Raw genomic sequence first — 27,115 nt, forward strand, 5'->3', positions numbered from 1 at the left:
CGGGTAAATCGATCCCTGGAGTGTCCCCCCCCCCTCCACTTTCAACTATAAATGTAAAGTTATACCACCACCTGAGCATCACCCAAGCCTTCTTACTGCTTTCTCTCATCAAAGTCAGTTACCACCACTAATTAGGCATGTAAATATCCATGTACATATACAGTACAGGCTAAAAGTTTGGACACACCTTCTCATTCGAATGAGTTTCCTTTTTATTTTCATGACTATTTAGATTCTAGATTATCACTGAAGGCATCAAAACTATGAATGAACACATATAGAATTATGTACTCAACAAAAACAGTGTGAAATAACTGAAAACATGTCTTATATTTTAGATTCTTCAAAGTAGCCACCCTTTGCTTTTTTTATTAATAAGGGAACAAATTCCACTAATTAACCCTGACAAAGCACACCTGTGAAGGTAAAACCATTTCAGGTGACTACCTCATGAAGCTCATTGAGAGAACACCAAGGGTTTGCAGAGTTATCAAAAAAAGCAAAGGGTGGCTACTTTGAGGAATGTAAAATATAAGACATGTTTTCACTTATTTCACACTTTTTTGTTAAGTACATAATTCCATATGTGTTCATTCATAGTTTTGATGCATTCATTGAGAATCTACAATGTAAATAGTCATGAAAATAAAGAAACACATTGAATGAGAAGGTGTGTCCAAACTTTTGGCCTGTACTGTACGTTTTCACCTGCTTGGATTTTTCTCCGTGGGAAACGCAACCGAACCGAAGACGGGAAAACGCTCCAACTTTACAAACTCATCAACCGACTCGAAACAGAGAAAAAAAAAAAAACTACAGGTGTGAAAACGCTCCTAAAAGTCAAAATGTGGACAAACCTTCAGCCATCAGAGCGAATGCACATTCAAGTCCAGGGTCCAAAATAATGAATCTGGGAGACAGAGGTGGGAGGGGGGGGAGAGAACAGCTGGCGTTTGCCTCACTGCTGCTCCGGCTGCTCCCCGTCTCCCTCGTTAGCCGGCTCCGTCTGACCGCCATCATCGCCGTCGGCGACAGCCTGGCCTTCCTCCTGAGAATCGTCTGCAGCGTTCGCGGTGGCATCCATCACGCCGATGCTGCCGACCTGCTGCTGGACGCCGCACTGCGCCACGGCCAAGCTCTGCAGGCCGGCCGGCAGCGTCACCAGCTGGAACTGGGGGCCGACCACTTTAACGAAGGCCGAGGCCGGGGAGCTGCCGAGCGCGCCCTCCTGACCCGCCGCCGCCGACAGCACGGTCAGGTTGGAGCCGTCGGACGCCAGCTCGGACCCGGAGAGCGCGGAGGTCAGGAAGGTGTAGCCGCCCAGGTTGGCCGAGCCGGGCGGCCCTCCAGCCACCGTCAGCACCTTGCCCAGCGGCAGGCCGGACAGCTGGCTGAGAGGCAGCGCAATCTGGGCGGGCGCGGCGTTGACCGAGGCCGGGCCGGAGACGGCGCGGGTCAGCCGCGGGCGCTTGAGCGTAGGCGGCGCGGGGACCGGGGTGAGGGTCATCAGGACGTTGTTGAGGTGCTGCGATTTGCTCTTCAGCTCTTTGGCTCGCTTCCTGTGCTCGTCACACTGCTGCTCCAGAGCTACAGAAAGAAGAGAGAAATATGAACAAACACACACCAAGACTTAGTATCAAAGGGTAACTTTGGGTTTTATTTCCCAACCTGGACCTTATTTCCCCATGGTTTTGGGTCCAAGTGACTGATGGGAACAATCTTTGGAACTGGTCCAGTATTAAGTAAGAAGATAGAGACAATGTAAGTTATTGGGCACTTTCAATTTACATCCTCTAAAAGTTCTGTTTTTGCCGCTGACAGACTCAGATTATTCTTCTCCGTGTCTGACAGCATTATAGAAAGGATCCCTACAGAGATAGACCTTTTTGTTAAAGCGTAAGATCCTTTTTGTTTAACATGACACATCCCCGCAATCACTGTCGCCAATCCCACCAGACTCCATTTAAATAATCAGTAATTTTATCATTGTAAAACACACTTCATTCAAAATCGACAAAAACTAAATAAAACTATTAAAAGCCGTCTTGGTTCGTCTTTCCACTGTTCCAACAATCACCACTCTGGTTTGGTTAAAATAAACCCTTAATTCATCCTTTTACATGTGAAAATATGCTGGCTCTATACACACTAAAAGTAGTGATTATTTACATGGAGTCCGGTGGGTTTGGATATAGCGATTTCAGAGCTGTTTCTGGTTAAACAAAAAGGATCTTACTCTTTACAAAAATGTCTACATCTGTAGGGATCCTTTCCATAATTAATTTTTATTAAAATAATAATCTGAGCCTCTCAGCAACAAAAACAGAACTTTTTTTAGTGGACAAAATACTTTCAATTTCAAAGACGTTTGTTCACATTATTCACTTAGACGCCAATGCATGGGAAGATAATGTGCAGGTTGAAAAACAAGGAAATTACCCTTTAACCCCTTGATGCAGAATGCAGGGTCGTAATTTCTCTAATGCAAAACACAAATGTTTCAGGCGTCTAAAAATATGATTCAATCATTGAGTGAATCGGAGATCTTTGTACTGACCAGCGAGGCTGCGAGTGTACTGCTCTCTGTGGCGATCCATCTGGCTCTTATGGCTGGCCAGGACCTTCTTCACTAGGTCCAACATCCCAAAGTTCTGCACAATGTTGTTGAGCAAAACAGCATCTGAAAAAAAACACACAACAATTAAGTGTTCAATGGGAACATTAAAGCTAAAATTAAACGTTAAAAGGGGAATTTATACATCAGCTGCGTGAAGTCTGAAACCACACCGACTGTTTGATAAGTAAATAAATCGGGAGTGGAGTTAGAAAGAAGTGAGACCTCTGTAGCCCGCTGCTCATCTTTGCTGCAGCTAAAGGCTCCAGGCTACATTAGCTGCTACTAGCGTAACACATCCAAATCTCTTCACTTTCGGTTGTTCGGGCCACACCGCCACTGTAAATTAGGACAGCTTGTTTATAGGAAATAAATCATAATCACAGTTATTTGGGTCGATTTTGAAATCAAGATTATTTAAAACGATTACTCGTTGACTTTAGGAAAGATGCTGCATTTATTGAACTTAAAAAAACAGTCAAACAGTTAAACAAATCAACACTGAAAACACGAGATGAGTGTGACAAAAAAAACAATGAGAGTTCACCTGCGATGCTGATCAGAAGGGCCACACGGAGTCTGCGGATGCAGAAGATTGGAAAAGGAGAACGCGGAAATAAGTAGAGGGAAATGCGACCCTGCGAGGTGTAATTACATTTTTGGGGAGGTGCACGTCAGGCTGTCGGGTCCATATCTACGTATGGCAAAGATTCAGCGCAGAACCATGAATCAAGCTTAAGGGCGGAGGGAACGTTGGATGTGTTACTGCTAGCTAGCTAACAGAAAAGTCGGATTTCCCAGTGCTGCGTTAAAACAGTGTCGGAAATTATACAATCGTTCCAAAATGAACGCATAATAGCCTAGTAAACACGGCTGGGACTGTGTCGAGTTTGTATGTTCTCCTTGTGTTCTTGGGCCAAGTCTATAATGTTAATCTCTACTGCACTTCTGTCTAGTCAACCAATCACATGGTTGACTAGAGTTGGCCCTTCTGCTTGTTTGTTGTTGTTGTAGGTAACCCTGCATGTGCATGTGTCTGTCTGTCTGTCTGTCTGTCTGTCTGTTTCTTACCTTTGACCTGAAGGGGTGGGTCACACACTCTCTCCTGCAACCCCTTCAGCACCTCCTGCAGCTCCTTCTGGAAATCCTCGACCACCTCATCCAGCAGTCCAGCCTCCTTCACCGCACGCCAGAACGCCACAGAGTCCTCTGGAGACAGACAGACAGACAGACAGACAGACAGATATTATAAAGAAAAACAACAGTCCACTCAACCAGTTCATTCCACACGATGGAGAATGTTTGTGCAGGTTTTCTGATCACCTCCGATGGCTGTGACCCACTCGGACGTTTCCTCCACCTCGGGAAACGAGGCCGCTGCTCCGTTCACTACGACACAAACGGCAAACAACACGAGACTTAGACGCAGACAAACGGCCTAAATCTCTTGCTCTGTTCATTCTGGGTTACAATGCAGATTTTGAATTATGGCTCAGAAGCGATTTGACAATTTAATTTCTTTGTCAACTCCCCGTGTTGCTACTTTTGTTCGTTTCTTGCGCCGGACTTTGAGAAGCGCTGCTTTAAGCTAACTATTATTTGAACTGTTTAGTAATAGGGGCGTAAGAAAAAATCGATACACTTGAGTATCGCGATTTTTTTTAAACGTTCAAAAATATTCATGTAAGACAGTGGTTCATTTTTATGTTGTGTTTAAACCCCCTACTACTAGATGGCTATGCTGAAACACACCACTACTGTCCTAACAGTCCCTAACAGTGCCCAACAGTGCCCAACAGTGCCCAACAGTGCCCAACAGTGCCCAACAGTGCCCAACAGTGCCCAACAGTGCCCAACAGTGCCCAACAGTGCCCAACAGTGCCTGACTTTTTGCTAGCAGCTAACAACGTAGCTATGGCTGAACTTTGGCCTACTTTAGCATAGAAACATTAGCTCACTAAGAACCTGGGAACCACAATCCCAAACTGGCAGTTTGATTTTCTGTGTACTGAATTGTTTACCTAAAGTAAACTCCTTTGACTTTTATGAACATAATGTATTTTTTTAAATATTAATTTTTCTAAAATGATACTTTAAAAAAGTCCCAATATATCTCCTTACGCACAGAATCGCAATATATTGAATCATGACCCATGTATCGTGATACGTATTGTATCGCCAAATTCTTGCCAATACACAGCCCTATTTAGTAAGTAGGCCTACTTTTAGCGAACCCTCTCAGCTGCTATGCGATACTTTTAGCTATTTCAATTGTTGAGCTACTACGTTACTATTATTTCTACCATATATTCATTACTTTTAGCCAACTACCAGTTTAAACTTCTGTTCTCTTCTCACTTGCCAACTAGTCTCTTACATATCTACGTCTCGTGTTCAGGTGTTACAGCTGATATATCCTTTTGATTGAATATTACTTCTATTTTTTTCTTCTCAATTAGTTGAGCTGCTCCACAATCTTTTCACTTTCTACCCCCCTGGCAACAGCACAAGTACACCCCGGGATACAAGTACCCCTGGTTGGAAATTACAGCAGCAACAGACCCGGCAGTGAGAGGAGAATGAACCCTGAACTAGTGCGATGGCTGAGGCTGTGGAGCTTACAATCAGCTGACGAGGGGGTGGCAGGAACCAGTTCGGCAGACTGATCGCTGCTGATGGACACTTTGGTTCCCACCAGGTCTATCTTAGTGCTGCGGCACGTGTTGGAGCAGACCTTTGAATGTTGGTAGAAGTCCAGCTCACCCGAGTCCATGATCTTCCTGTAAAATGAGATATGATAAAAGGCTGTTTTTTATAATAGGCACGATGCATGACATCAGGATGCACTACTTGGGTCTGAGATAGGACGAAAGAAACGCTCTGGGTTGTTTGCATTTCTTTAAACCAATCACAACCGTCTTGGGCGGCGCTGAGCTACGGATGCAGCGACGGTGGCTCTGCTAAATAGTCTCGGGAAGGAACTTGTTTTGGTGGAACATTTTCAAAAGAAAAACGCCACAAATAGTGTTTTCTGAAATTGTATTAGCCTGGGAAAAACCAAGAGCCCATTCAATCCCATTTCCAATTTTTCCAAATTGAGGCACCAATCACAACCGTTGAGGCGGGCTTTACAGGATGACGATAGCGCAGCGACGCTGAAGCAAGATTTGGTACATAACAAAAGGTGGCTGCCGCCGAGGAACATCATTCGTTCGAATCAGCTATCGCGTCCGTTTTAAGCAATTTGAACGTTTCCTTTTTGTTAAAAACTGAGCAAAAAACACTCGAAGCCTTCACATCTAAAAAAGATGTTGTCGCGGTCTTGCCGACTGGATTCGGAAAAAGTCTGATATATCAGCTTGCCACTTCATCGCTCTGATTGGTTTTAGGACTATCCAATTGCGCCCAGTTGCATTTGAGCGCCGTCCGTTGGTCCGTCCCTTTGGAAATGGGCTGTGAATGAAGCTTCACCAGACCCACTCTCAGTTACAACTGAGAAGGGTCTGGGGTCAACCAGGCTAGAAAACGCCACATACAATATTAAATGAAATTAACTGTTGTCACAACACAGTAACGTGAGCTATTTAAATTAGCTGATACATGGTTAAACCTCATTAGCTCTTACCAGTGTATCTCTGTGTGTACTGCGTCAACAGCAATCCCACCAATCGGTCCCAAAACCTCCCAGTTAGAGAGGAAACGCCCTAAACATATTCTTTGTAAATCTTTACAATCATTCCCAGAAAGAACCAAGGAGGCCTGCCTTGTTGCACCATTTCAGCGTGTTATTTTCAGCGTGTAGCTCGTTAGCTCAAAGTTTGTTGTTGTTTCACGAAGGGAACAGAGTTTTACAACAGCAACACACAAAGAGATTTCGCAATACTACAATGCAAAACCTTTGCATTAGAAGATCTGAATTAAACATTTTGCTAAAAGTATGGAAGTATTAGCAGAGAAGTCGTAGACACAAACACTGTAAACGGATAACAAAACCAACCTGATTTTCTCCAGAATGTTTCCATGAAACGCGCAAATAAATACACGGAGGTTTTGTTGAGTACATGTTGCATAAAGAAGGAGGCTTTAGGGTTTGTATCCAATGATATCAAACTAGAGATGGCCCGATACCATTTTTTGTTTCCCGATACCGATTCCGATACCTGAACTTGTGTATCGCCCGATACCAATTACCGATCCGAAACCAGTGTGTCATATATTTTATTATGTTTTAACAACTGTATACTACTATCTCTGTATGGATGTGATATTATTTCTATCTTTGTGAAACATGAACAAACACAAACGATGAACGCCTCAGAACTTTCTTTTATTGTCCAGTTTGACAGTCAGTTATAACGGAAAAAGAACATAAACTACTTTAACGTAGATTTTCTTCAGGGCTTTATTACGTGGTATCTGATCGGTGCATAAACTCCAGTAATTCCCGATACCGAATATCAGCGTTTTAGGCAGTATCGGAGCAGATACCTATACTGGTATCGGTATCGGAACATCTCTATATCAAACCGAATAAAATTCCCCGTTAGTGTATTTAATTTGATGAGTCCAGACCTGAGCATGGTGCCGTTGAGGCGGATGGCTCTCTTCCAGTCCTTCAGAGTGGATTTCCCTGCTAAACACACAAACTCCTTTGGGCTGATGAGCTGCTCATTATACTGTTTAAAGAAGCAAAAAAAAAAAATCTTCATGAGTTGTCAATGATCCACTTAATCCTAAACTTAAAAGGTTGTTTATTTTTTTTCCCTGAACGTGAATATTTCCTCAATGCATTAGTGTCTAAATGACTAATGTGAACAAAATTTTTTGAAATTGGTTGAGTATTGTAACCAGCAGCCGCTAACCAGGCTGCAACGTAAGCGTACACCATCAATTTCCTGTTTTTGCCGCTGACAGACTCAGATTATTATTCTAAGTGTCTGACGACATTATGGAAAGGATCCCTACAGAGATAGACCTTTTAGTTAAAGAGTAAGATCCTTTTTGTTGAACATGAAACCGCCCCGAAATCACCATCACCAAACCCACCAGACTCCATTTAAATAAACATAACTTTTAGTGAACCAAGACAGCTTTTGATGGTTTTATTTGGTTCCTTTTGACTTCAATGAAGTGTGTTTCACTATGATAAAATTATTTAAATAGGGCTGGCGGTTTTGGTGATTTCTGAGCTGTTTCAGGTTAAACAAAAAGGATCTTACTCTTTAACAAAAATCTCTGTAGGAATCCTTTCCATAATGTTATCAGACACTTAGAATATTAATCTGAGCTTGTCAGTAGCAAAAACAGCACTTTTTAGTGGACGAAATACTGGACCAATTTCAAAGTTTTATACTATACACGCTAAAAGTATTGTTTTTTTATTTTTAAATGGAGTCTGGTGGGTTTAGCACTAGCAACTTCAGAGTTGTTTCTGGTTAAACAAAAAAGGTCTTAAGGAGGTTTTAAAGGTCTAGCTCTGAAGGGATTCTCTCCATAATGATGTCAGACACTTAGAATATTAATCTGAGCCTGTCAGCGGCAAAACAAGGACTTTTAGCGGACGTAGATTTAAGTAATTGTCCAATAACTTACATTGCAGCTTGTTTTGCCGCTGCAGCGTTCTCGCTTAATACTGGACCAATTTAAAAGATAGTTGTTTTCCATCAGTCACTTAGACACAGAAATATAGGAAAATAGGGTCCAGGTTTAAAAAGAAAACTACATTTCCCTAAATGTGTTCGTAATCTAGATTTTTACACAGCTGTTGTTTCAAGACGATGTGCGTACCTGGACACATTTGACATTGATCCCAGGGCAGACAAACTTCTTCCAGACCAGCGTGGCTCGGGTGTCTCCACAGGTGATCGGGTAGAAGACATCAGCTTCCACATCCACCTCCTCAGATAACTTCACTGCAGAGACAAGAGAGACAAAAACACCCCCATACAGCCGTCGAGTCAGTTCTTACATCTGACCACACAAACTGGAGACATAAAAAGTATTTACAACCTTGATATAAAGATTATTATGTGACTTGAATCACAGAGAATTAAAAGGCTGCACTGACTGAAACATTTGTTTATTTTATTTACTTCACAAGAGGATCACAGATAAACTCTTCTTTGCATTAATTTACATCAGAGGTCAATTTCACTCAGACATGTATTAATAGTTTATTGACATGATTGTATTTGATCGAAAAAGTGAAATATTCTGGCACTTTGTATCTGTAAATGTGCACAAATAGGGTTGCTTGTGTCACGTTCTTACACTATTACAGCCAATCTATTTTTTGAACAATGAAATACAAAATAAAAAGTGAAATATTTTGGACTGTATTATTGCATGTCTCATATAGTACAGGGTTAAAAGTTTTTTTTTCCCCACTTGTCCGGTCGGTCAAGTCAAAAAAAAGTCAACTTTTTGCCCAAAGTCAATTTTTACTGGCCCCAAAAAAATTCCAAGACAAAAAATACGCAAAAAAATAAAAAAATTTCAAAGTTCAAACATCAACATTTTTTTTTTTTTATAAAGGCCCCCCATTAAATTACGGTCAAAAAGCGTCAAAAATCTAAACGAAAACTCAAAAAAATATGCAAGAAAAGGCAAAGGTTGAAAGCACCAAAGTGTAAAAGAATTTGGTAAAAAACATCAGCATGTTGGATGCTGTCCTCCTCTCCTACTTCAATGCATAACGGATTTATCTCTCCTTCTCTCCCCCTGACCCTGTCTTTCACTGGTTGAAGCCTGAAAATTAGGGCTGTGCTCGATTAAAGAAATTCTTAGTCAACTAACATTCATTCAACTGTACCGACTAATCGATTAGTTGATTTAATCGACAGATCTGTAAATCTGAGTTTCTCCGCAAAGAGTCACGCAAAACCACCACTTTAATCTTGTGTTTACCAGAGATGTGCTCGTACGTTTCTTGGAAATGAGTCATTCAGCGTGAAAAAAAGCATCAAACATGACTAATCGACTAAAGAAATCTAAGTTGACTAAGACCAAAATGACCGATTAGTCGACTAATCGACTAAGAGGGAGCAGCCCTACGGAAAATATTGTAAAGAAATTAATAACATAACTAAATCCACTGGTGGGACTGTTGAGCTCTGTTTCAGACTGAGACCTCCGGTTCAGGCTGGTCCTCATCCTCAACACGTTGCCTTTTTCAGTCGCGAAAAATACTTTTCAATACTCATCTGGATTGAAGCAGCAAACGTTATGGCAAAAAAATGACATAACATTATTTATAATACGTTTATTTGATTCACAGCTGCTACATATAGTGTTTTGACCTCAACAACCCAACTGCATTTTACTGCAAACTTGCGACTAGTTAACTTTCTAAAGCGGGCGCAATGGCTTGGTTGCTAAGAGTCTGCTCGGTGATTGTGAATGTGTGTAAAGGTGTTCACGAGATAGATACCAACCTTTGGTGAACTTGTGAATGTCGCCAGCTGTCTTCTCTCCTTGATGGAGACAGACGCTGTGTGCACGGTGGGCTCCATGGTGTTTTAAGCCCCTTAACGTCGCCTTCCAGGTAGCTAACCCTCACCTCACCTTAACCCTAAACATAACCATTGCCCCGCTGCCTGGAAGGTGACGTTTGGGGCTAAAAACACCAAACACTGCACGATGGGAGGAGCTGTGTGTGTGTGTGTGTGTGTGTGTGTGTGTGTGTGTGTGTGTGTGTGTGTGTGTGAGCGAGACACAAGTGACGAGAGATGGAGGAGAGCAGGGAAAGGAAATGCAGCGAAATGTATTTTAAGTAGCGTTTAAAAAAAAAAATTTAATAAATGCAATATGAGGCGGCTGGTGTTGATAGTGCGGCGCACCGCCACACATTAGTCTATGACTAAAGTTGAGCGTGATTATTCATTCTTGACTTTGGCTAAAAAAGTGTTACGATCTACTGAACTGATGATCACATGCTACTGAACTGCCACGTTTTACAAAAGGTTAATAAAGTCCTGCGGGTCACATTACCAATGACAGCCTCTTCCCTCGACAGCGAGTCTGCTCCGCTGGCCTCAGCTTCTGCTTCTTCCACCGGCGCTACAGTGAGGATTTCCTCCCTGGAAAACCATACGGAAAAACAACATGGTCTTTAACATGGTCTGTTTGGTTTGGTATTTACTTTGAACGTCAACAGAAGTGACGTCATGCAGGAATTCATGGTGCACCTTTAAGTTTTAATTTAGCAAACTGAACAACAGGATAAGGCTGCAACTAACGATTATTTTATTGTCGATTATTCTCTGGATTATTTTCTGGATGAATGGATTAGTGGTTTGGTCTCTAAAATGTCAGAAAAAGGTTAAACATTTTGATCAGTGTTTCCCAAAGCCCCAAGAGGACGTCCTCAAATGTCTTGTTTTGTCCACATCTCAAAGATATTCAGTTTACTTTTCATAAAAAAAGACTTAGACCGGTTATCATAACAGTTGGCGCTTAATTTAAATAGTTGACAACTATCGATTAATCTTCACAGCTCTAGATAAATAGATAGAGATAAATAGATATAGAGAGAGATAGAGAGAGAAATAGATAGAGAGATGGACTTTATTAACCCCAAATTGGGAAATTACAGCAGCATGTCACACACACACTCACTCACATACAGAAATATGAATTAAGATTAAAAAAGATGAAGTAAAATAAGATAGCAAACTACTGACAAAAATATACTTAGAGGAATGAAAAAATGTACATGTATATACAAGTGTAGAATAAAATGTACAACCTGCATGCATATATAACAAAATAAAATACGTATAATATTAAATATGAAGTAACCAGTGTGCTAGTAGCATAATAGTGCAATATTGTAACATGTGAGGTAATGAGAGAGTTATCTCACACACAACTGTGAATTGTTATACAGGTTTATGGAGCTCTACAACAGGACAATCTCCTCAGAGGCTCCCACTCTGTTCTGTGTGTGTGTGTGTGTGTGTGTGTGTGTGTGTGTGTGTGTGTGTGTGTCTATATGTGTATGTGTATGTGTGTGTGTGCAGTGAGTATGTTACCCAGGTTGAGGAGTCAGCTCTGTCGTCACCAGCACTGCTTTGTCCTCCTCCACCACAGAGGGGAGGTCCTCTGCCGCTGTTTCTGGGATGGTGACGATCACAATGTCGCCCATTTCCTGCATGCTGACCTCTGATGACGCCATGGAGGACAGATGGAGCTTCACAACGAAAAGTATCACAGCAGAGCGGGAACAACGGTTGTTTATATCATTTGGACACTGGAAACGGTTGAGCAATTACAAGAAAAGGGTTTACCTGATATGCTAAATCCAAAACTGACAAACAAACCTTGTCCTTAAAAGGTCATTTTGTCTTTTTTTTTTTAACCAGGAGCTATTTTCTCATTCATCGGTGTCTAAGTGACTGATGGGAACAATTGAAATTGGTCCAGTATTGAGCGAGAACGCTGTAACCGGCAACCGGGCTGCAATGTAACCTTAAGGGCAAAGGTGCATCGTCAATTTACATCGTCAGTTTGACTGACAGGCTCAGATTATTATTCTACGTGTCTGACAACATTATGAAAAGGATCCCTACAGAGATAGACCTTTGTGTTAAAGAGTAAAAACTTTCTTATTTAACAAGAAACAGCTCAGAAATTACCTTCACCAAACCTACCAGACCCCATATAAACAACCAGTACATTTAGCGTGTATAGATCCAGCATATCTCCACATGTTTATGGATGAATTAAGGATTTATTTTAACAATACCAGAGTGGTGATTAATGGAGAAGTGGAAAGACGATCTAAGATGGCTTTTGATAGTTTTATTTTGTTTCTTTCGACCGTGAATAAAGTGTATTTTACAATAATAAAATTACTGTTTATTCAAATGGAGTCTGGTGGTATTAGACAACTATTGATTAATCTTTGCAGCTCTAGTTTTATGAGTAATTAAAATTAGCCTCAAATTTACCAGCTGCAACATTACAGTAGTAAAAATATAAGTAATGCCTCAAAAGTCTGGTTTAACGGATGTAGCCTACATTCAAATAAAATAAGATAAAGTCCCCTCTCTCTGTCTCCCTATAGGGGCTTAGCGCCGCCCAGGATGGCTGTGATTGGTTTAAAGAAATACAGACAAGCTAGAGCGTTTCACCTAAAGACTTGTAGTATTTATACACTGGTATTACTATTTACCTGATGATAGTACATTTACCTGATGAAGGTCTGAGACCGAAACGTTGTGTTTTTCTTCTAAATAAATTATTGCTTGCGTAATGGTCAGTGTGCGGGATTTTTGATCTGCTACTTTTGATCATATCCTACGCACCTGCCCGACTAAAGAGGTGTGCAAAAAAGCTTCTTACAAAAGCTGTCGGTTTGTAGTCTAACTGTTTATCTTAGGTTGCCGGGAATTTGGAAATTTTGACAAATTCTTGTAAACCTCACTGCTGGCTGAACAATTCAAACTCTCCACTAGAGCGGACAATCTGGAGCTACTTAATATGCACATGAATGACGCGATCGTTATGTTCGAGTGATGATGATGGTTGTATTATTTTTGCAACAACATTGTTTCATTGCAAATGAGGCATACATGACGAGTGCATAGTCATTCATCATTAAAGCTGGGCTTTTGCCTTTTCTACGTCAAATTTTTGCTTCAGCCTCTTTGACAGTGACATCTTTACCTGACAACAGCCTTTCTTTCTGCAAGCATTTTCCACCAATCAGGATGCTGCATACTACAATAATGTTTCCATAATCACAGACTTAAACCATCACTCCTCAGTGAACTGCCTCCTAGTCTGAGATATTTTTCTAGTTAAAGAGCCAGTTATCATTATGGAGTTTCCATGTTTTTTAGGAGTTTGCTCACACTAATACATGTTAAAAAATAGTAGCATTAATTCAGTAAGAAAGTGAAAATTTCTAACAAGAATAGGCATATTAGGTATAAAATTTGAAAGTCCGGCCGCCAGAGTGCTTAGAAAAATTCTGAAAAAAATGTAGTTGATGATCCCTGCTGTAGACTCTCTGTCCAGTCAGAGACTGATATTGTGTACTTGATGTTTTCAGTTCAATTAATTAAATCCAAGTAAATGGAACACTCACAAGATGTCACCAAAATCACTCGGTCCCCTTTAAATATTTCAGAATATGATGTAAGTCTATCAAAATATATCGAATCGTATCGTTGGCTGAATATCGTGATATATATCGTATCGTGAGCTGAATATCGGGTATCGTATCGTGAGATTTGTGTATCGCTACAGCCTAGACAATAGTATACACTCTTCGGGACTTAACTATTAAAAATTAACTTCTGGTAATGACATATTAGGGGTGGGGGGAAAAAATCGATACAGCATAGTATCGCGATATTTTTCGTGCCAATACTGTATCGATACACAGACGCCAAGTATCGATCTTTTATGATATATGTGTTGGTCAGTTTGTCTGCTTGACAATCACATTTTGCACCAATAAAACTGAAGTGTGATGAACAAACATAGAAATGTATATTTTTAGATACAACAGATGTTGACAAAATTGTCCTTTCGGGACATCATTTGAAATTGGGAAAAATCTGAAGTTGTAAAAAAGGTAAAATATTGCAATATATCGCAGAATATTGCAATATCTTTAAAATCGCAATAATATCGTATCGGGACATAAGTATTGGGATGATATCGTATCGTGAGGCCTCTGGTGATTCCCACCCCTATGACATATGGTTTTAAACTGCCATTTCCCATTTGATTATAACTTTGACTGATGTGTGTCATCAGCCAATCAAATTTTGATGTGTAGTGACAGAACGCCCCAGGGGCCCAGCGTTGTAACGACGCTAGCCCCCGCTGATGTCATCAACGAAGTTTGAACCTTTTAGCGGGTTGTGAGTGAACCAGGAGTGAACTATGGCCGTTGCCTTCACACCTCCTAACGATCCTGTTTCCGATCTCCTTCATGTGCCTTTTTCAAGGCGATCGTTTGGAGAGAAGAAAGAAATAATTTTAAGAGGAAGACCTACACCTAAGCTGGATGGGCTGGCAAAGGTTTTGTGCGGCACTTCACTGAGGGTAACTACGACTGCTATGACTGGCTAACAGCTAGCACCGAGCGGAACAAGCTATTTTGCTGGCCGTGTTTACTTTTTAATACCAGTGAGGGAACATGGAACACCACAGGTTTTAACAGCCTTAATAGCTTCAGTCTTGAAGGTGAGCGTGGAAAATTTGATGCCATCTATGAGAGGACCAAGGAGGCCGCGGGACAGCCGAGCGCAGCTAGAGGCCGAACAGACCCGCACGCGCACTACAGACAGTTACACACAGCGCTAATCGACAGCATCGTCACGCAAATCAGGAATCGATTTGAGGATCACAAGCGACTACTGTTTGTTGCATTGCTGGACGCACAGCTGTTTACAAAGTTCAAGCAGACGTTACGGAAGGCCCTGACTGAAAGCCCACGGTACGCTACTGAATATGAACAATGTATGAACAACATGTACATATATGTGCAATGTAGTAGCAATGACATTATACAAAGAATAATATAGATATATGCAGTGTATTAACAGAATATATAATAAGAAAAACAATAAATATGGATATACTGAATGAACCATATCGACAGATATATGTATATGTAGTACAGCTATGTGCAGTGTGGTAACATTATAAGAGTAGTAAGAATAAGTGTATATGCAGGATGAATAGTATGAAGAGCAGTAGAGTATGGCTATGTATAGATCTGGATGATATGGAAAAAAACTAATATCCCGATATTGTTGACCAAATACCTCGATATCGATATTGCGGAGATATTGTAGGGTTGACAATTTGTGCTTACAAAAACATATTTACACAATGAGATTTTTGGTAAATAATCATCATTAATGTGTATATAATAACTAAGTGGGTAAACGCAAATAATAAAAGCTAGAACAGTCTGGTAAATTCAAAAAAATGACATCACTTTACTGTAATGCAGCCTTTAAAACCAGGGACAGATAACACTTGTGTCATATTCAAGATACCAAAATCTAAGATGATATCCAGTCTCATATCACGATATCGATACAATATTGATATATTGCCCAGCCCTAGCTATGTATAGGTGTAATTACAGTATGTACATCTGTAAATAAATAAATAGAACAGTATGGGTGGGGTAGGGTAGAGCATATATATATATATCATCAACAATGACAGTGAAGGAAACTTTAAATCAGCATGCTGCTGTAAAGCTAGCTACATAATGAGAGTATAACGTTATAACGTTACCCTACGACGTGTAAATGTCTTAAATCGTGGTGGCTTAAAATTTGTTTCTATAACGTTACACCAAGAGCAATTTAAACTTGCATATGTTTTGAATGCAATTTGCTGTGCCCTCTTCTTTACGTTAGCTACGAGTGAACGATACCTTAAGTAACACAGAGTATTTGAGATGTTGTATCAATCTTACCTTTAGGTTTTAGGTCGTTAGTTGGTGAATGTTGCCTCGGCTTGTTGAGAATGTGAGCGTTGACTGTTAGCCCCACCGGATGGTTGCTAGCTAACGTTAGCTCTACTCGGAGCTAGCTAGCTAAAATGAATAAAGTACAGTGTTAATCGTTAACGTTAGGTCCATTGAGCTGGCAGGTGTCTCGCTCATAGTTCAAATAAAATACAGCCGCCCACCTACTAAATGTTTTGGGGACCACACACGCTATACATTTAATTTCATCTGCACTATACTGGATCATTGACATATATAAAAAGGACTGGATGATGGTTACTCTTTTATTCTTCTTCTTCGTCGTCTTCTTATTTGGATAATTCCGGCAGCAGTTTGGTGGTCAGCCACGAAGAAGAATACAGACATGCGCATTAGTGTGGCCGCTGTGAGGAAAATATGGCATACAGCTCGTTTGTTATTATTATTATCAGAGACGGTTTAGTATAGAGTATCTTTGTTGTTATTCAGCTGTGTGGTTGTATTCAGTGCGTGACTCAAACATAATAACCGTCGTGGTGTTTGAGAATCGTTTTGTTGACATACTGCAAAATGGCTAACTCTGCCTGGTCAGAGAAAATAGTCCAACTCCTCCGCCGAATGAATAACTTCCATTTACCAGGTACACTTGCTGACACCAAGTTAAGATCTAACATGTGCTGCATTCTTCATCTAGACGGTATGAAAGGCTGTTTTAAAGCAACCACTGTGTAACCAACTTGTCCCCACGCAGGCTCCTGTCGCCCTCACTGCTTTAGGTTTGAGATAAACGAAGCCCAAGTAGGTTGGATTCCTCCTCACGTCGCTCCGCTGTTGGCCCGGTACACGGAGGTGTTCACCCCGCCGCACGGGGGCGCAGTGTCGCTGCGTCCCGGCCTGGACACCTACGGGAGGAGATCCGAGGCTGTGGACGCTGTCCTGCAAACTATGAGACAAGAGGGCTGCCTAACCTGCCTTAAAGGATGGAGAGATGAGGTGAGACACTTAGGACAACCCCCCCTCCACACACACACACACAGCACCACACCACCCCCACCCCTTCCGGTCATACTGGGGGCCTCCAGAGCAAAATATTGTTGATGGACCCCAAGATGGGGTGTATTTAATATTGAATAAATGCCACTAGATAGATAGATAGATAGATAGATAGATAGATAGATAGATAGATACTCTATTGATCCCCAATGGGAAATTCAAGGTCCCAGTAGCTTAAAGACATCACACACAACATACACATGCATCATAAACAGGATGATAAAATAACAAATCCACATGAATAACATGGACAATAAAAGAAAAGACACTAAATAAAAAAATCAAAACATCCACATGAATGTACTAAGGGATGTATAAGCATGAGATGCTTGCAGTGACCGGGCAGGTAAGATGCTCTGGTTCACTGTTGGCTGGAAACGAACCCATAGTGCTACAGTAGAACAACAATCCTTCTCGGACTCTCTGTGAGCTTTTTTTTTTTATAACATCTCCCTCAAAGCAAAATGGTTAAATCTCAAATGTGATTTTGGTAATTAATGGCTGAATTTCCATGAGATTTGTTGCAGACATTCACACTCCCAATATAATGAATGTGAATGCTTTTCCCTATTAACTGTTGACCTGATGACAATGATGGCAGTATCTTCCATGTCATACACCAGACTGTAAAAATATGAATAGAAAAAAAAAAATCGCATCCTAATCATAAAATGACCAAAGGGATGGGCAGTATATCAAAATAGATCGATATCGGGGCGACCTCTAGCTCACCCAGTAAGAGCGTGCGCCCCGTGTAGGCTGAGGCCTTTGCAGCGGAGCGGGTTCGAATCCGACCTGCTGCCCTTTGCTGCGTGTCACCCCCCATCTCCCACCTTTCCTGTCTATCTGTCACTCTGAAATAAAAGGGAAAAAGACCCAAAAATAAATAAATAAATTGATATCGTGATATGAGACTAGATATCGTCTTAGATTGTGGATATCGTAATATGACATAAGTGTTGTCTTTTCCTGGTTTTACAGGATGCATTACAGTAAAGTGATACCTCTTAGATTCAAGAGATTACACCATGCAATGAAAAGTCTTCCTTTCGCAACAAATAAAAGAGGAGAATAATACAATAAAGCTATAAACAAACAATAAAAAAATGTTGTAATCAGAATCTTACCAGACTTACTAGCTGTTCTATTTCAGATTCATACCTGGAAGCTGCCCAGTACAACCACAGTCTGATCTGCTTCCCACTGAGCAGATCCACTGTAGCAGTTGGGGTTAAGGGCCTTGCTCAAGGGTACCTTGGTGGTGGTAACAAGCACTGCTCTTTCCCCACCCAGATTATATCCTGTCGGTCTGGGGATTGAACCGACAACTTCTCGGTCCCAAGCTCTCTTCTCTAACCTTAAGACCATCGCTGCCCCTTTACCCACTTAGTCATTATATCCACATTACGGATGACTAATTATCACATATCTCATTGTGTAAATAAATCAAGGTATTTGGTTAAAAATATCTTGATATTTGATTTTCTCCATATCGCCCAGCCCTAAATGACCACACCACATGTATCACGGTGATTCTGAAGCATTCCTGTCTTTCAGAAGTACAGCGTGATGTCAAAATTCTCTGACCCTCCTTTGATGTGGATGGAGAGAGCCGCTACAAGTAAGTTTTGGCGCATTGGCAGCTCCATAAAATGCTTGATCACTATACAGTAAGTGTTGTTTAAGCTGACTGTGATGCTACACCGCAGGTCTTTTTGGGGTGAAGCGGTATGGAGTCCATATCAATGGCTACACAGTCAGTGAGGCTGGGGAGGTCAGCATGTGGCTGGCCCGACGCTCCCCGACTAAACAGACGTACCCTGGACTACTGGACAATGTGGTGAGTACAAACTATAACTGACACAATCTAGATCAAACTCTTTTTTTTTTTTAATAATGTTCTCCCTTTGAACAGTTTTTTTTAAAGTTTTGGGTCTCATTTTGGCGTCTCTTTGTTTGTCGCTTTGTGTCCCTTTCTCACATTATTTTGGACCGTTATTATCACCATATCTGTGCCAAAAACATTGGAAGAGCAGATAATAAATAAATAAATAACTCTGAAGAAGCTTAAAGCCAAAAATTGCTGAAGAAGTCCATCTACAGTCATCGGATCTGAGAAAAGTCTTTAAGTTACATTCATACATTCTGACACAATCTAGATCAAGCTCTTTTTTTTTTAATAATGTTCCCCCTTTGAACAGTTTTTTTTTAAGCCAAGTACCCCCTAACCAGCACGAATAAAAATTATTTTGTTTAGCAATTTTTTATTCATTTTTCCATTAAATCATGTAGCATTTTCTACAGCACATATTGGACCAAATGTATACAAACATAGTATGGCTGTGTTACACAGATACTAACCAATGGGAAAGATAACCCCTCCCTCCCACCCCAACCCACCCAACCATCCCAGTTTGTCCCTATAAATCCAGATCTTTGGTAAAAAAAAAAAAAAAAAAAAAAAGTCTATATAAAGAAGAATAATACAGTGATATCGGCGATAGATTTACTAAACAACAGCTTTGTACCTTGAAAACATTTAAATGCTGATGGAAAAAGGTGACAAAACCTTGGAAAAAGACGGTAAAAGAAGGAAGTAAGGCAAGAATAGGTCGGAAATAGTAACAAAAACTTTGAAAAAAGAGACACATACTTCAAAAAAGCAATAAAAACACTGAAAAGAAAACACGGTAGAAAGAAGGACGGCAACACTAGGGCAACAAAAGAGACAAAAACTTCTCAGAAAAAAAAGTCAGGAAGAAAGGCAAGAATAGGTCAAAACCAGAATGACAAAACTTTCAAAAAAAGGTGACAAACTTCAAAAACAGCAAAAAAAAATTTGAAAAAAAAGTAACAAACTTGGGGAAAAAAAGACAGAAGTAACTACAGCCTTGTAAATGAAAAACATTTTGCAAAAAATGTCATGTACCCCCTGTAGTCCTCCAGAGTACCCCTTTCATTTTGTCTTTTATAAAAGGTCCCATGGCATGAACATTTCAGTTTATGAGGTTATTTAACATTAATATGAGTTCCCCAGCCTGCCTATGGTCTCCCAGTGGCTAGTATTGGTGATAGGTGTAAACCGAGCCCTGGGTATCCTGCTCTGCCTTTGAGAAAATGAAAGCTCAGATGGGCCGATCAGGAATCTTCTCCTTATGAGGTCATAAGGGGAAAGGGTACCTCCCCTTTCTCTGCTTTGCCCACCCAGAGAATTTGGCCCACCCATGAGAGAGAGACATCATGGCTTTCAAACGAGCAAAGTGGCAGTTGGTCAAGGCCACACCCCCACCCTCCACCTTGCCTCCCCCTCTCTCCTCCTCAGTAGCTACAGACACAGAAATGGTACATCCTAAGGAAAGCTCATTGTGGGACTGGCTCTAGTGGCTGTAATTCTGCACCAAGGCTGAATTTGGGGAAAGAGACTTCAGATACAGTATTAGGGGACCACTAAGGCCTATATAAAAGAGACTTCAGATACAGTATTAGGGGACCACTAAGGTCTATATAAAAGAGACTTCAGATACAGTATTAGGGGACCACTAAGTCCTATATAAAAGAGACTTCAGATACAGTATTAGGGGACCACTAAGGTCTATATAAAAGAGACTTCAGATACAGTATTAGGGGACCACTAAGGTCTATATAAAAGAGACTTCAGATACAGTATTAGGGGACTACTAAGGTCTATATAAAAGAGACTTCAGATACAGTATTAGGGGACCACTAAGGTCTATATAAAAGAGACTTCAGATACAGTATTAGGGGACCACTAAGGTCTATATAAAAGAGACTTCAGATACAGTATTAGGGGACCACTAAGGTCTATATAAAAGAGACTTCAGATACAGTATTAGGGGACTACTAAGGTCTATATAAAAGAGACTTCAGATACAGTATTAGGGGACCACTAAGGTCTATATAAAAGAGACTTCAGATACAGTATTAGGGGACCACTAAGGCCTATATAAAAGAGACTTCAGATACAGTATTAGGGGACCACTAAGGTCTATATAAAAGAGACTTCAGATACAGTATTAGGGGACCACTAAGGCCTATATAAAAGAGACTTCAGATACAGTATTAGGGGACCACTAAGGTCTATATAAAAGAGACTTCAGATACAGTATTAGGGGACCACTAAGGTCTATATAAAAGAGACTTCAGATACAGTATTAGGGGACCACTAAGGTCTATATAAAAGAGACTTCAGATACAGTATTAGGGGACCACTAAGGCCTATATAAAAGAGACTTCAGATACAGTATTAGGGGACCACTAAGGTCTATATAAAAGAGACTTCAGATACAGTATTAGGGGACCACTAAGGCCTATATAAAAGAGACTTCAGATACAGTATTAGGGGACCACTAAGGCCTATATAAAAGAGACTTCAGATACAGTATTAGGGGACCTTTTAAGAATCACTTAACATCTGCAGTTTTCACAATCATTTTAGGATGGAAACTTTTACAGAGTGATCCATATTTTCACAAACAGAACACAGGGTGTTGCTCCACTTGAAGTGCATATATAAAAATAAGCCTTTATATGAATAGAAGAAGAAAAAAATGGATTTAAATAAATTTGTGAAACCCAAATTTAAACAATGGAAGCACATGTCAGGGAAATAAAGGTATTCCACTTCTCCCAAATGTCTCCAGATTGACTAACTTGGAGTGTGATGTGTTGTATCTTTGAAGGCAGCAGGCGGTCTGGCAGCTGGTGTTGGCATCAAACACACTCTGGTCAAAGAGTGTCAGGAGGAAGCATGTATCCCAGCAGCCATTGCTGAGAAGGCTCATCCTGTGACCACAGTAAGGTGAGCTTTCACACCTGAGCAGTTTGGTCCGTTTTAGCCTCGCATTGCCAGCTCTATCTCCACAGCGCTGTGGAGTAAAGGTCTGGCTACACCACAGATGCATTCTGGGATATTGAGGAAAAAACACTCTGGGTTGTTTGCATTTCTTTAAACCAATCACAACCGTCTTTGGTGGCGCTAAGCTCCGTAAGCAGCGCAGTGGCTCTGCTAAATAGTCTCAGGAAGGAACTGGTTTTGGTGGAACATTTGCACCCCGCAAAAGAAAATCCCACATACAATATTAAATGAAGTTAACTGTTGACACAATCCAGTAACGTGAGCTATTTAAATTAGCTGATACATGGTTAAACCTCATTGGCTCTTACCAGTGTATCTCCGTGTGTACTAGGTCCACAGCAATCCCACCAATTGGTCCCAAAACGTCCCAGTTAGAGAGGAAACGCCCTAAACATATTCTTTGTAAATCTTTACAGTAATTCCCCAAAAAAAACAAGCAGGCCTGCCTTGTCGCACCATCCAACATTTTCTTCAAAACTTGCCATTTTCACCATTTAGCTCATTAGCTCTGAGGTTCTGGTTGTTGTTTCTAGGGCTGTCCTCGACTAAAGAAATTCTTAGTCGACTAACACTTATAGGATTTAGTCCACTAATCGATTAGTTGATTTAATTGACAGAGCTGTGCGCTTTGAGAGGTGGTTAAGACTAGAAAAGCACAATATAAATGCAGTTAATTAACCATCTGTAAAACTGAGTTTCTCCACAATTAATCCTGCAAAAGCACCACTTTAAATCTTGTGTTTACCATAAATGTGCTCAGAAGTTTCTTGGAAATAAGTAATTAGGCATGAATAAGCATAAAAAATGACTAATCGACTAAAGAAATCTTAGTCGACTAAGACCAAAACGACCGATTAGTCGACTAATCGACTAAGAGGTGGCAGCCCTAGAAATGTTTCCCAAAGCAAACAGTTTTTAGAACGGCAAAACAAAGAAAGCGGAAGGTAAGGGACATCCGGTACTATCCGGTAAACGTCGTCAATCCAGCCTAGGTCCGTTCTGACCGAACCCTGGAGTGCTTCGTCGGGTAGTCCTGTTGGTTTGGGGCGGTGTGAAAGCTCGTTCGAACTCTGGTGCGGACCAAACAACCGATCTACGGTTGAACTGCACCATGGTTTTGGACACCCTCGAGTGTCCTGCTGTTCTGCACGCATCATGTCATTACGAAACAAAGAAATAAGTGCATACTGTAGATGGATATATATGCACACACACACACACACACACACACACACAGACACACACACAGACACACACACACATATACTGGAGCTGCTCCCTTTTTTTGTGCGTTTTGTCTTATTCTTTATTATTTATAATACTTATTTTCTGTCTTTCTGTGTTTTTTTTTATTATTTCTATCTTCTAGTTTTGTGATGTGTTCCCCCTATTTATGCTAAATGTCATTTATTCGCTCATACTGTATAATAACACAATGCCATACACAGTCCTATATAGTTATCTTTATTATAGTTTATTTTTTACTGTTTATTTACTTTTTGTTTACTTTCTATACTTACCTAAAAGTTTGTTATTGTTAATCTTATACTGTATTTTTATACCTCTTTATTTTCTATAAGTGTTTTTGTAAGCTGAAATCTGCTGCTGGAAATCCAATTTCCTTGCGGGAGTCATCCCAAAAGAATCAATAAAGAAAAGTCTAAGTCTATTCCCCCTTGGCGTTTCTATTGAATGTTAATATGGGAAAAAACTAAATGTAGTACGAAAAAGAATGTAATGTTTTTGGCACTTGACACTAAGAAAAGTACCAAAATAAAGTATAAAAAAGCATGTTACAGAAGACAAAAGGCAAGCCTCTTTAGATCCCATAACTAACTAACTAACTTCATTATTTTTATAGCTACACCTATGAGGAAGAAGACGGTGTGTTTGCAGAAAGTCAGTTTGTCTTTGACCTGGAACTTCCTCGGGACTTCAAGCCCAGAGTAGGTGATGGAGAAGTGCAGGAGTTCTACCTTCTGCCCATAGATAAGGTTAGTATGATCTCGGGGGCGACATTGAAAGCACCCGGATTTATGTTGCGTTTACACATGGCCGGCTATTTTCATAAACGGACATTTCAACCTCTCCGTTTTAAGAAAAATGTTGGTTTATATGTACCCGTGTATGTATATATATATATATATATATATATATATATATATATATATATATATATATATATATATATATATATATATGCCATCAATGCAGTCAAGAGCACGCCAGACCTGTAGGTGGCGGTGTAACGAGAAGCTCAAGCCCACGTTAGCCAATCAGAATCCAGACCATAGCAACAACAGCAACCAATCACTTCCTCTTTCTCCTCTCGGCTGCCTAAACCCAAGGGGGTAAGTTTCGCTTCAGAACTCGAGCCATCATGGCGCCATTTTGTTGCTAACTGGCCATCACCTCCTGTTAGCATTCCGCTGACCGCCATTTTTTTTTTTACGTCACTTGACTGCGAATAACTTTACATCTGAAGACTCTATTTGTCCGTTGTTTAGTTCCAAAGAAACACGACAATGTATAAAAGGCTCCATTACCTTGTACCTCACGTTATGGCTCCGTAGCAGACGTTTTTGTAAAAATAGGTTAACGATTGTGTCATAACCAAGTGACTTACTGTCGCATTGTAGAGGAATCACCGTATAGTACAGGAGAAGCTCGCAGGCAGTTTCGACTTACATGAGATGTTTAGGTTTAATTACTAATGTTAACTAGCATGTTAGTGATCAATAATTAGCCTGTGCTTATGTTATCTCCTTACATCCACCTACAGTCTCCGTATCTGTAAGATTGGGAATGATTGAGATTTCTCTTGGCACAGCTACCAGAAGACTTACAACTTTCAGACACGTTGCTCACGTCACATTCTCTCAGTTGGAGGCTGCGCAGTAAAGCTGGCCATCACCGGAAAAGTGCTTCTAATAGCCTTCACTGGTCTCCGTCCAGAGCAACGGGATCTATTGGTCCATTATATACTGTCTATGCCTAAACCTCAGTTTGTCTCCGTTTACGTGCAAACGAAGATTTCAAAAGTCTCCACTCTGGCCGGAGTTTTTAGAAAGACTCGGTTTCAGAGGAGAATTCTCCGTTTGCGTGTAAATGAAGGGCACAAACGAAGGGAAATGTCTCCGGTTGTAAAAAAATAACCATGGACGTGTAAACAGGGTCTTAGATACCGTGACATTAACAAGAGGGGCATTGTGTTTATCGCTCTGTCTTGGTTTCAGGTGAAAGAACTGCTGGCCACTGACGACTTCAAACCCAACTGTGCCATGGTGGTCTTGGACTTCCTCATTAGACACTCCTTTATCGAGCCAGACGCAGGTTCGTGGCTATTCACAAAATGTCTGCAGTTGCCATCAATAGAGCTCAGCAGTGACAGCCCACTTTTTCAACGGCTCTGGTTTCCAGAAGTATTTTTCCCTCGTTCAATTGTTCCATTGACGTTTAAAAAATTATTTATATAAAGAGTTTTAAGTCTGGAACCAAGCCAACCAGCTACGAGAGGAATCGTGACCATAGAACATCTGATTTGGCGCAAAAAAATTAAACATTTTGAAAAAGGCAAAGGTACAAGACTGCGTAGAGAAACTATCGTAGACTTCAGTGGCAGAAGCTTGATCCAGCCGCTCGCGGTTTTAGACATGATGCCTGATGATCTAAATCCTTATGGAGACAATCAATGGGATTTTTACTTCCAGAACCACACTGTTGAGATCTATTATAAAATCAGTTGACGACTTCAGATCTTTTATATTTTTTTATTTTTTAAGTCTTATGTTGATCGTATACTTTTCATTTCAGAACCATGCTATCAGGAATTTGTGGCAGGACTCCATCAGACATTAGAGTGAAGCTGAGGACTGGGCCACCTGGCAGAGGTTTACATTCATCAAATGTTAGCCTTGCAGCAGCCAACCTATATGTTGTGGCCTCAGTGCGTGCTTTGAGAGAAGATCCTCCAAGACTCGACTGAGTCTAGAAACTGGTGGCAGCTGAGGGGAGTGACGGGTGAACTGAGGGCTGGATTTGGGACTGAGGTTTTCCCAACAAAACTCTCTGAACATCAAGCTTTCCATTGCAGCTCACATAAATTCTCCTATTCTTCCTCTAGTTAGTCTCGCATTGCCACAGCGCTGTGAAATAAGGATTGGCTACACCACAGATGCATTCTGGGATAGGAGGAAAATACACTCTGGGTTGTTTGCATTTCTTTAAAGGTCCTATGACATGCTGCTTTTTGGATGTTTTTATATACTGTAGGCCTTAGTGGTTCCCTAATACTGTATCTGAAGTCTCTTTTATATAGACCTTAGTGGTCCCCTAATACTGTATCTGAAGTCTCTTTTATATAGGCCTTAGTGGTCCCCTAATACTGTATCTGAAGTCTCTTTTATATAGACCTTAGTGGTCCCCTAATACTGTATCTGAAGTCTCTTTTATATAGACCTTAGTGGTCCCCTAATACTGTATTTGAAGTCTCTTTTATATAGACCTTAGTGGTCCCCTAATACTGTATCTGAAGTCTCTTTCCCGAAATTCAGCCTTGGTGCAGAATTACAACCACTAGAGCCAGTCCCACAATTAGCTTTCCTTAGGATGTACCATTTCTGTGTCTGTAGCTACTGAGGAGGAGAGAGGGGGGGGGCATGGTGGAGGGTGGGGGTGTGGCCTTGACCAACTGCCACTTTGCTTGTTTGAAAGCCATGATGTCTCTCTCTCATTGGTGGGCCAAATTCTCTGGGCGGGCAAAGAGAGAAAGGGGAGGTAACCTTTCCCCTTATGACCTCATAAGGAGAAGATTCCTGATTGGTCCATCTGAGCTTTCATTTTCTCAAAGGCAGCGCAGGATACCCAGGACTCGGTTTACACCTATCACCATTTCTAGCCACTGGGGGACCATAGGCAGGCTGGGGGAACGCATATTAATGTTAGAAAAGTAAACATAAAGTGAAAATGTCATGCCATTGGACCTTTAAACCAATCACAGTCGTCTTGGGTGGCTCTGGGGCATAGTTTATATATTATATCTGCTTTATTTTAATGTTTCATGTTCGCTTGTAGGAGTCATGTCTTCATTGAACACCCAACATTTCCT

At 40.8% G+C, this 27,115-nt stretch overlaps 2 protein-coding genes across 5 annotated transcripts; one reads left to right on the plus strand and one right to left on the minus strand.

The window, feature by feature from the left end:
* Positions 1-629: 629 nt before the first annotated feature.
* On the minus strand, positions 630-16,935 carry gmeb2 (glucocorticoid modulatory element binding protein 2). 3 transcript variants are annotated; one of them, XM_028583878.1, is made up of 11 exons: positions 16,381-16,935; positions 16,068-16,187; positions 11,647-11,804; positions 10,604-10,692; positions 8,402-8,526; positions 7,187-7,290; positions 5,237-5,394; positions 3,938-4,003; positions 3,686-3,823; positions 2,558-2,680; positions 630-1,587 (listed from the first exon to the last, which is right to left on the minus strand). In XM_028583878.1, the coding sequence occupies exons 3-11, from the start codon at positions 11,787-11,789 to the stop codon at positions 959-961; spliced, it is 1,575 nt and encodes a 524-aa protein (XP_028439679.1). In that variant the 5' UTR covers positions 11,790-11,804; positions 16,068-16,187; positions 16,381-16,935; the 3' UTR covers positions 630-958. The 3 variants fall into 3 exon arrangements, with proteins under 3 accessions (XP_028439679.1, XP_028439678.1, XP_028439677.1); XM_028583877.1 differs by having other exon boundaries at positions 16,283-16,935; XM_028583876.1 differs by having other exon boundaries at positions 16,068-16,935.
* Positions 16,420-26,205, plus strand: tpk2 (thiamin pyrophosphokinase 2). Of its 2 annotated transcripts, none has more exons than XM_028583879.1 (8): positions 16,420-16,719; positions 16,831-17,072; positions 18,690-18,753; positions 18,842-18,972; positions 21,833-21,951; positions 23,870-24,002; positions 25,245-25,341; positions 25,822-26,205. In XM_028583879.1, exons 1-8 carry the CDS (start codon positions 16,650-16,652, stop codon positions 25,869-25,871), a joined length of 906 nt encoding a protein of 301 aa, XP_028439680.1. In that variant the 5' UTR covers positions 16,420-16,649; the 3' UTR covers positions 25,872-26,205. The 2 variants fall into 2 exon arrangements, with proteins under 2 accessions (XP_028439680.1, XP_028439681.1); XM_028583880.1 differs by having other exon boundaries at positions 18,693-18,753.
* The last annotated feature ends 910 nt before the right edge of the window (positions 26,206-27,115 follow it).

The sequence above is a fragment of the Perca flavescens genome, chromosome 7 (assembly GCF_004354835.1).
Source record: "Perca flavescens isolate YP-PL-M2 chromosome 7, PFLA_1.0, whole genome shotgun sequence".
In the NCBI taxonomy this organism is placed as follows: Eukaryota; Metazoa; Chordata; class Actinopteri; order Perciformes; family Percidae; genus Perca; species Perca flavescens.

What these genes read in the sequence shown, in the direction of transcription:
- tpk2 (XM_028583879.1), top strand. Translation starts at nt 16,650, where the DNA reads ATGGCTAACTCTGCCTGGTCAGAGAAAATAGTCCAACTCCTCCGCCGA. An exon ending in TTAAAGGATGGAGAGATGAG is followed by an intron (nt 17,073 to 18,689) that starts GTGAGACACTTA and finishes CCTGTCTTTCAG; the next exon opens with AAGTACAGCGTGATGTCAAA. An exon ending in ACCTTCTGCCCATAGATAAG is followed by an intron (nt 24,003 to 25,244) that starts GTTAGTATGATC and finishes TCTTGGTTTCAG; the next exon opens with GTGAAAGAACTGCTGGCCAC.
- gmeb2 (XM_028583878.1), bottom strand. Translation starts at nt 11,789, where the DNA reads ATGGCGTCATCAGAGGTCAGCATGCAGGAAATGGGCGACATTGTGATC. An exon ending in CACCCCCTCGTCAGCTGATT is followed by an intron (nt 4,004 to 5,236) that starts GTAAGCTCCACA and finishes TTTGTGTCGTAG; the next exon opens with TGAACGGAGCAGCGGCCTCG. An exon ending in CCCACCCCTTCAGGTCAAAG is followed by an intron (nt 2,681 to 3,685) that starts GTAAGAAACAGA and finishes GTTTTTTTTCAG; the next exon opens with ATGCTGTTTTGCTCAACAAC.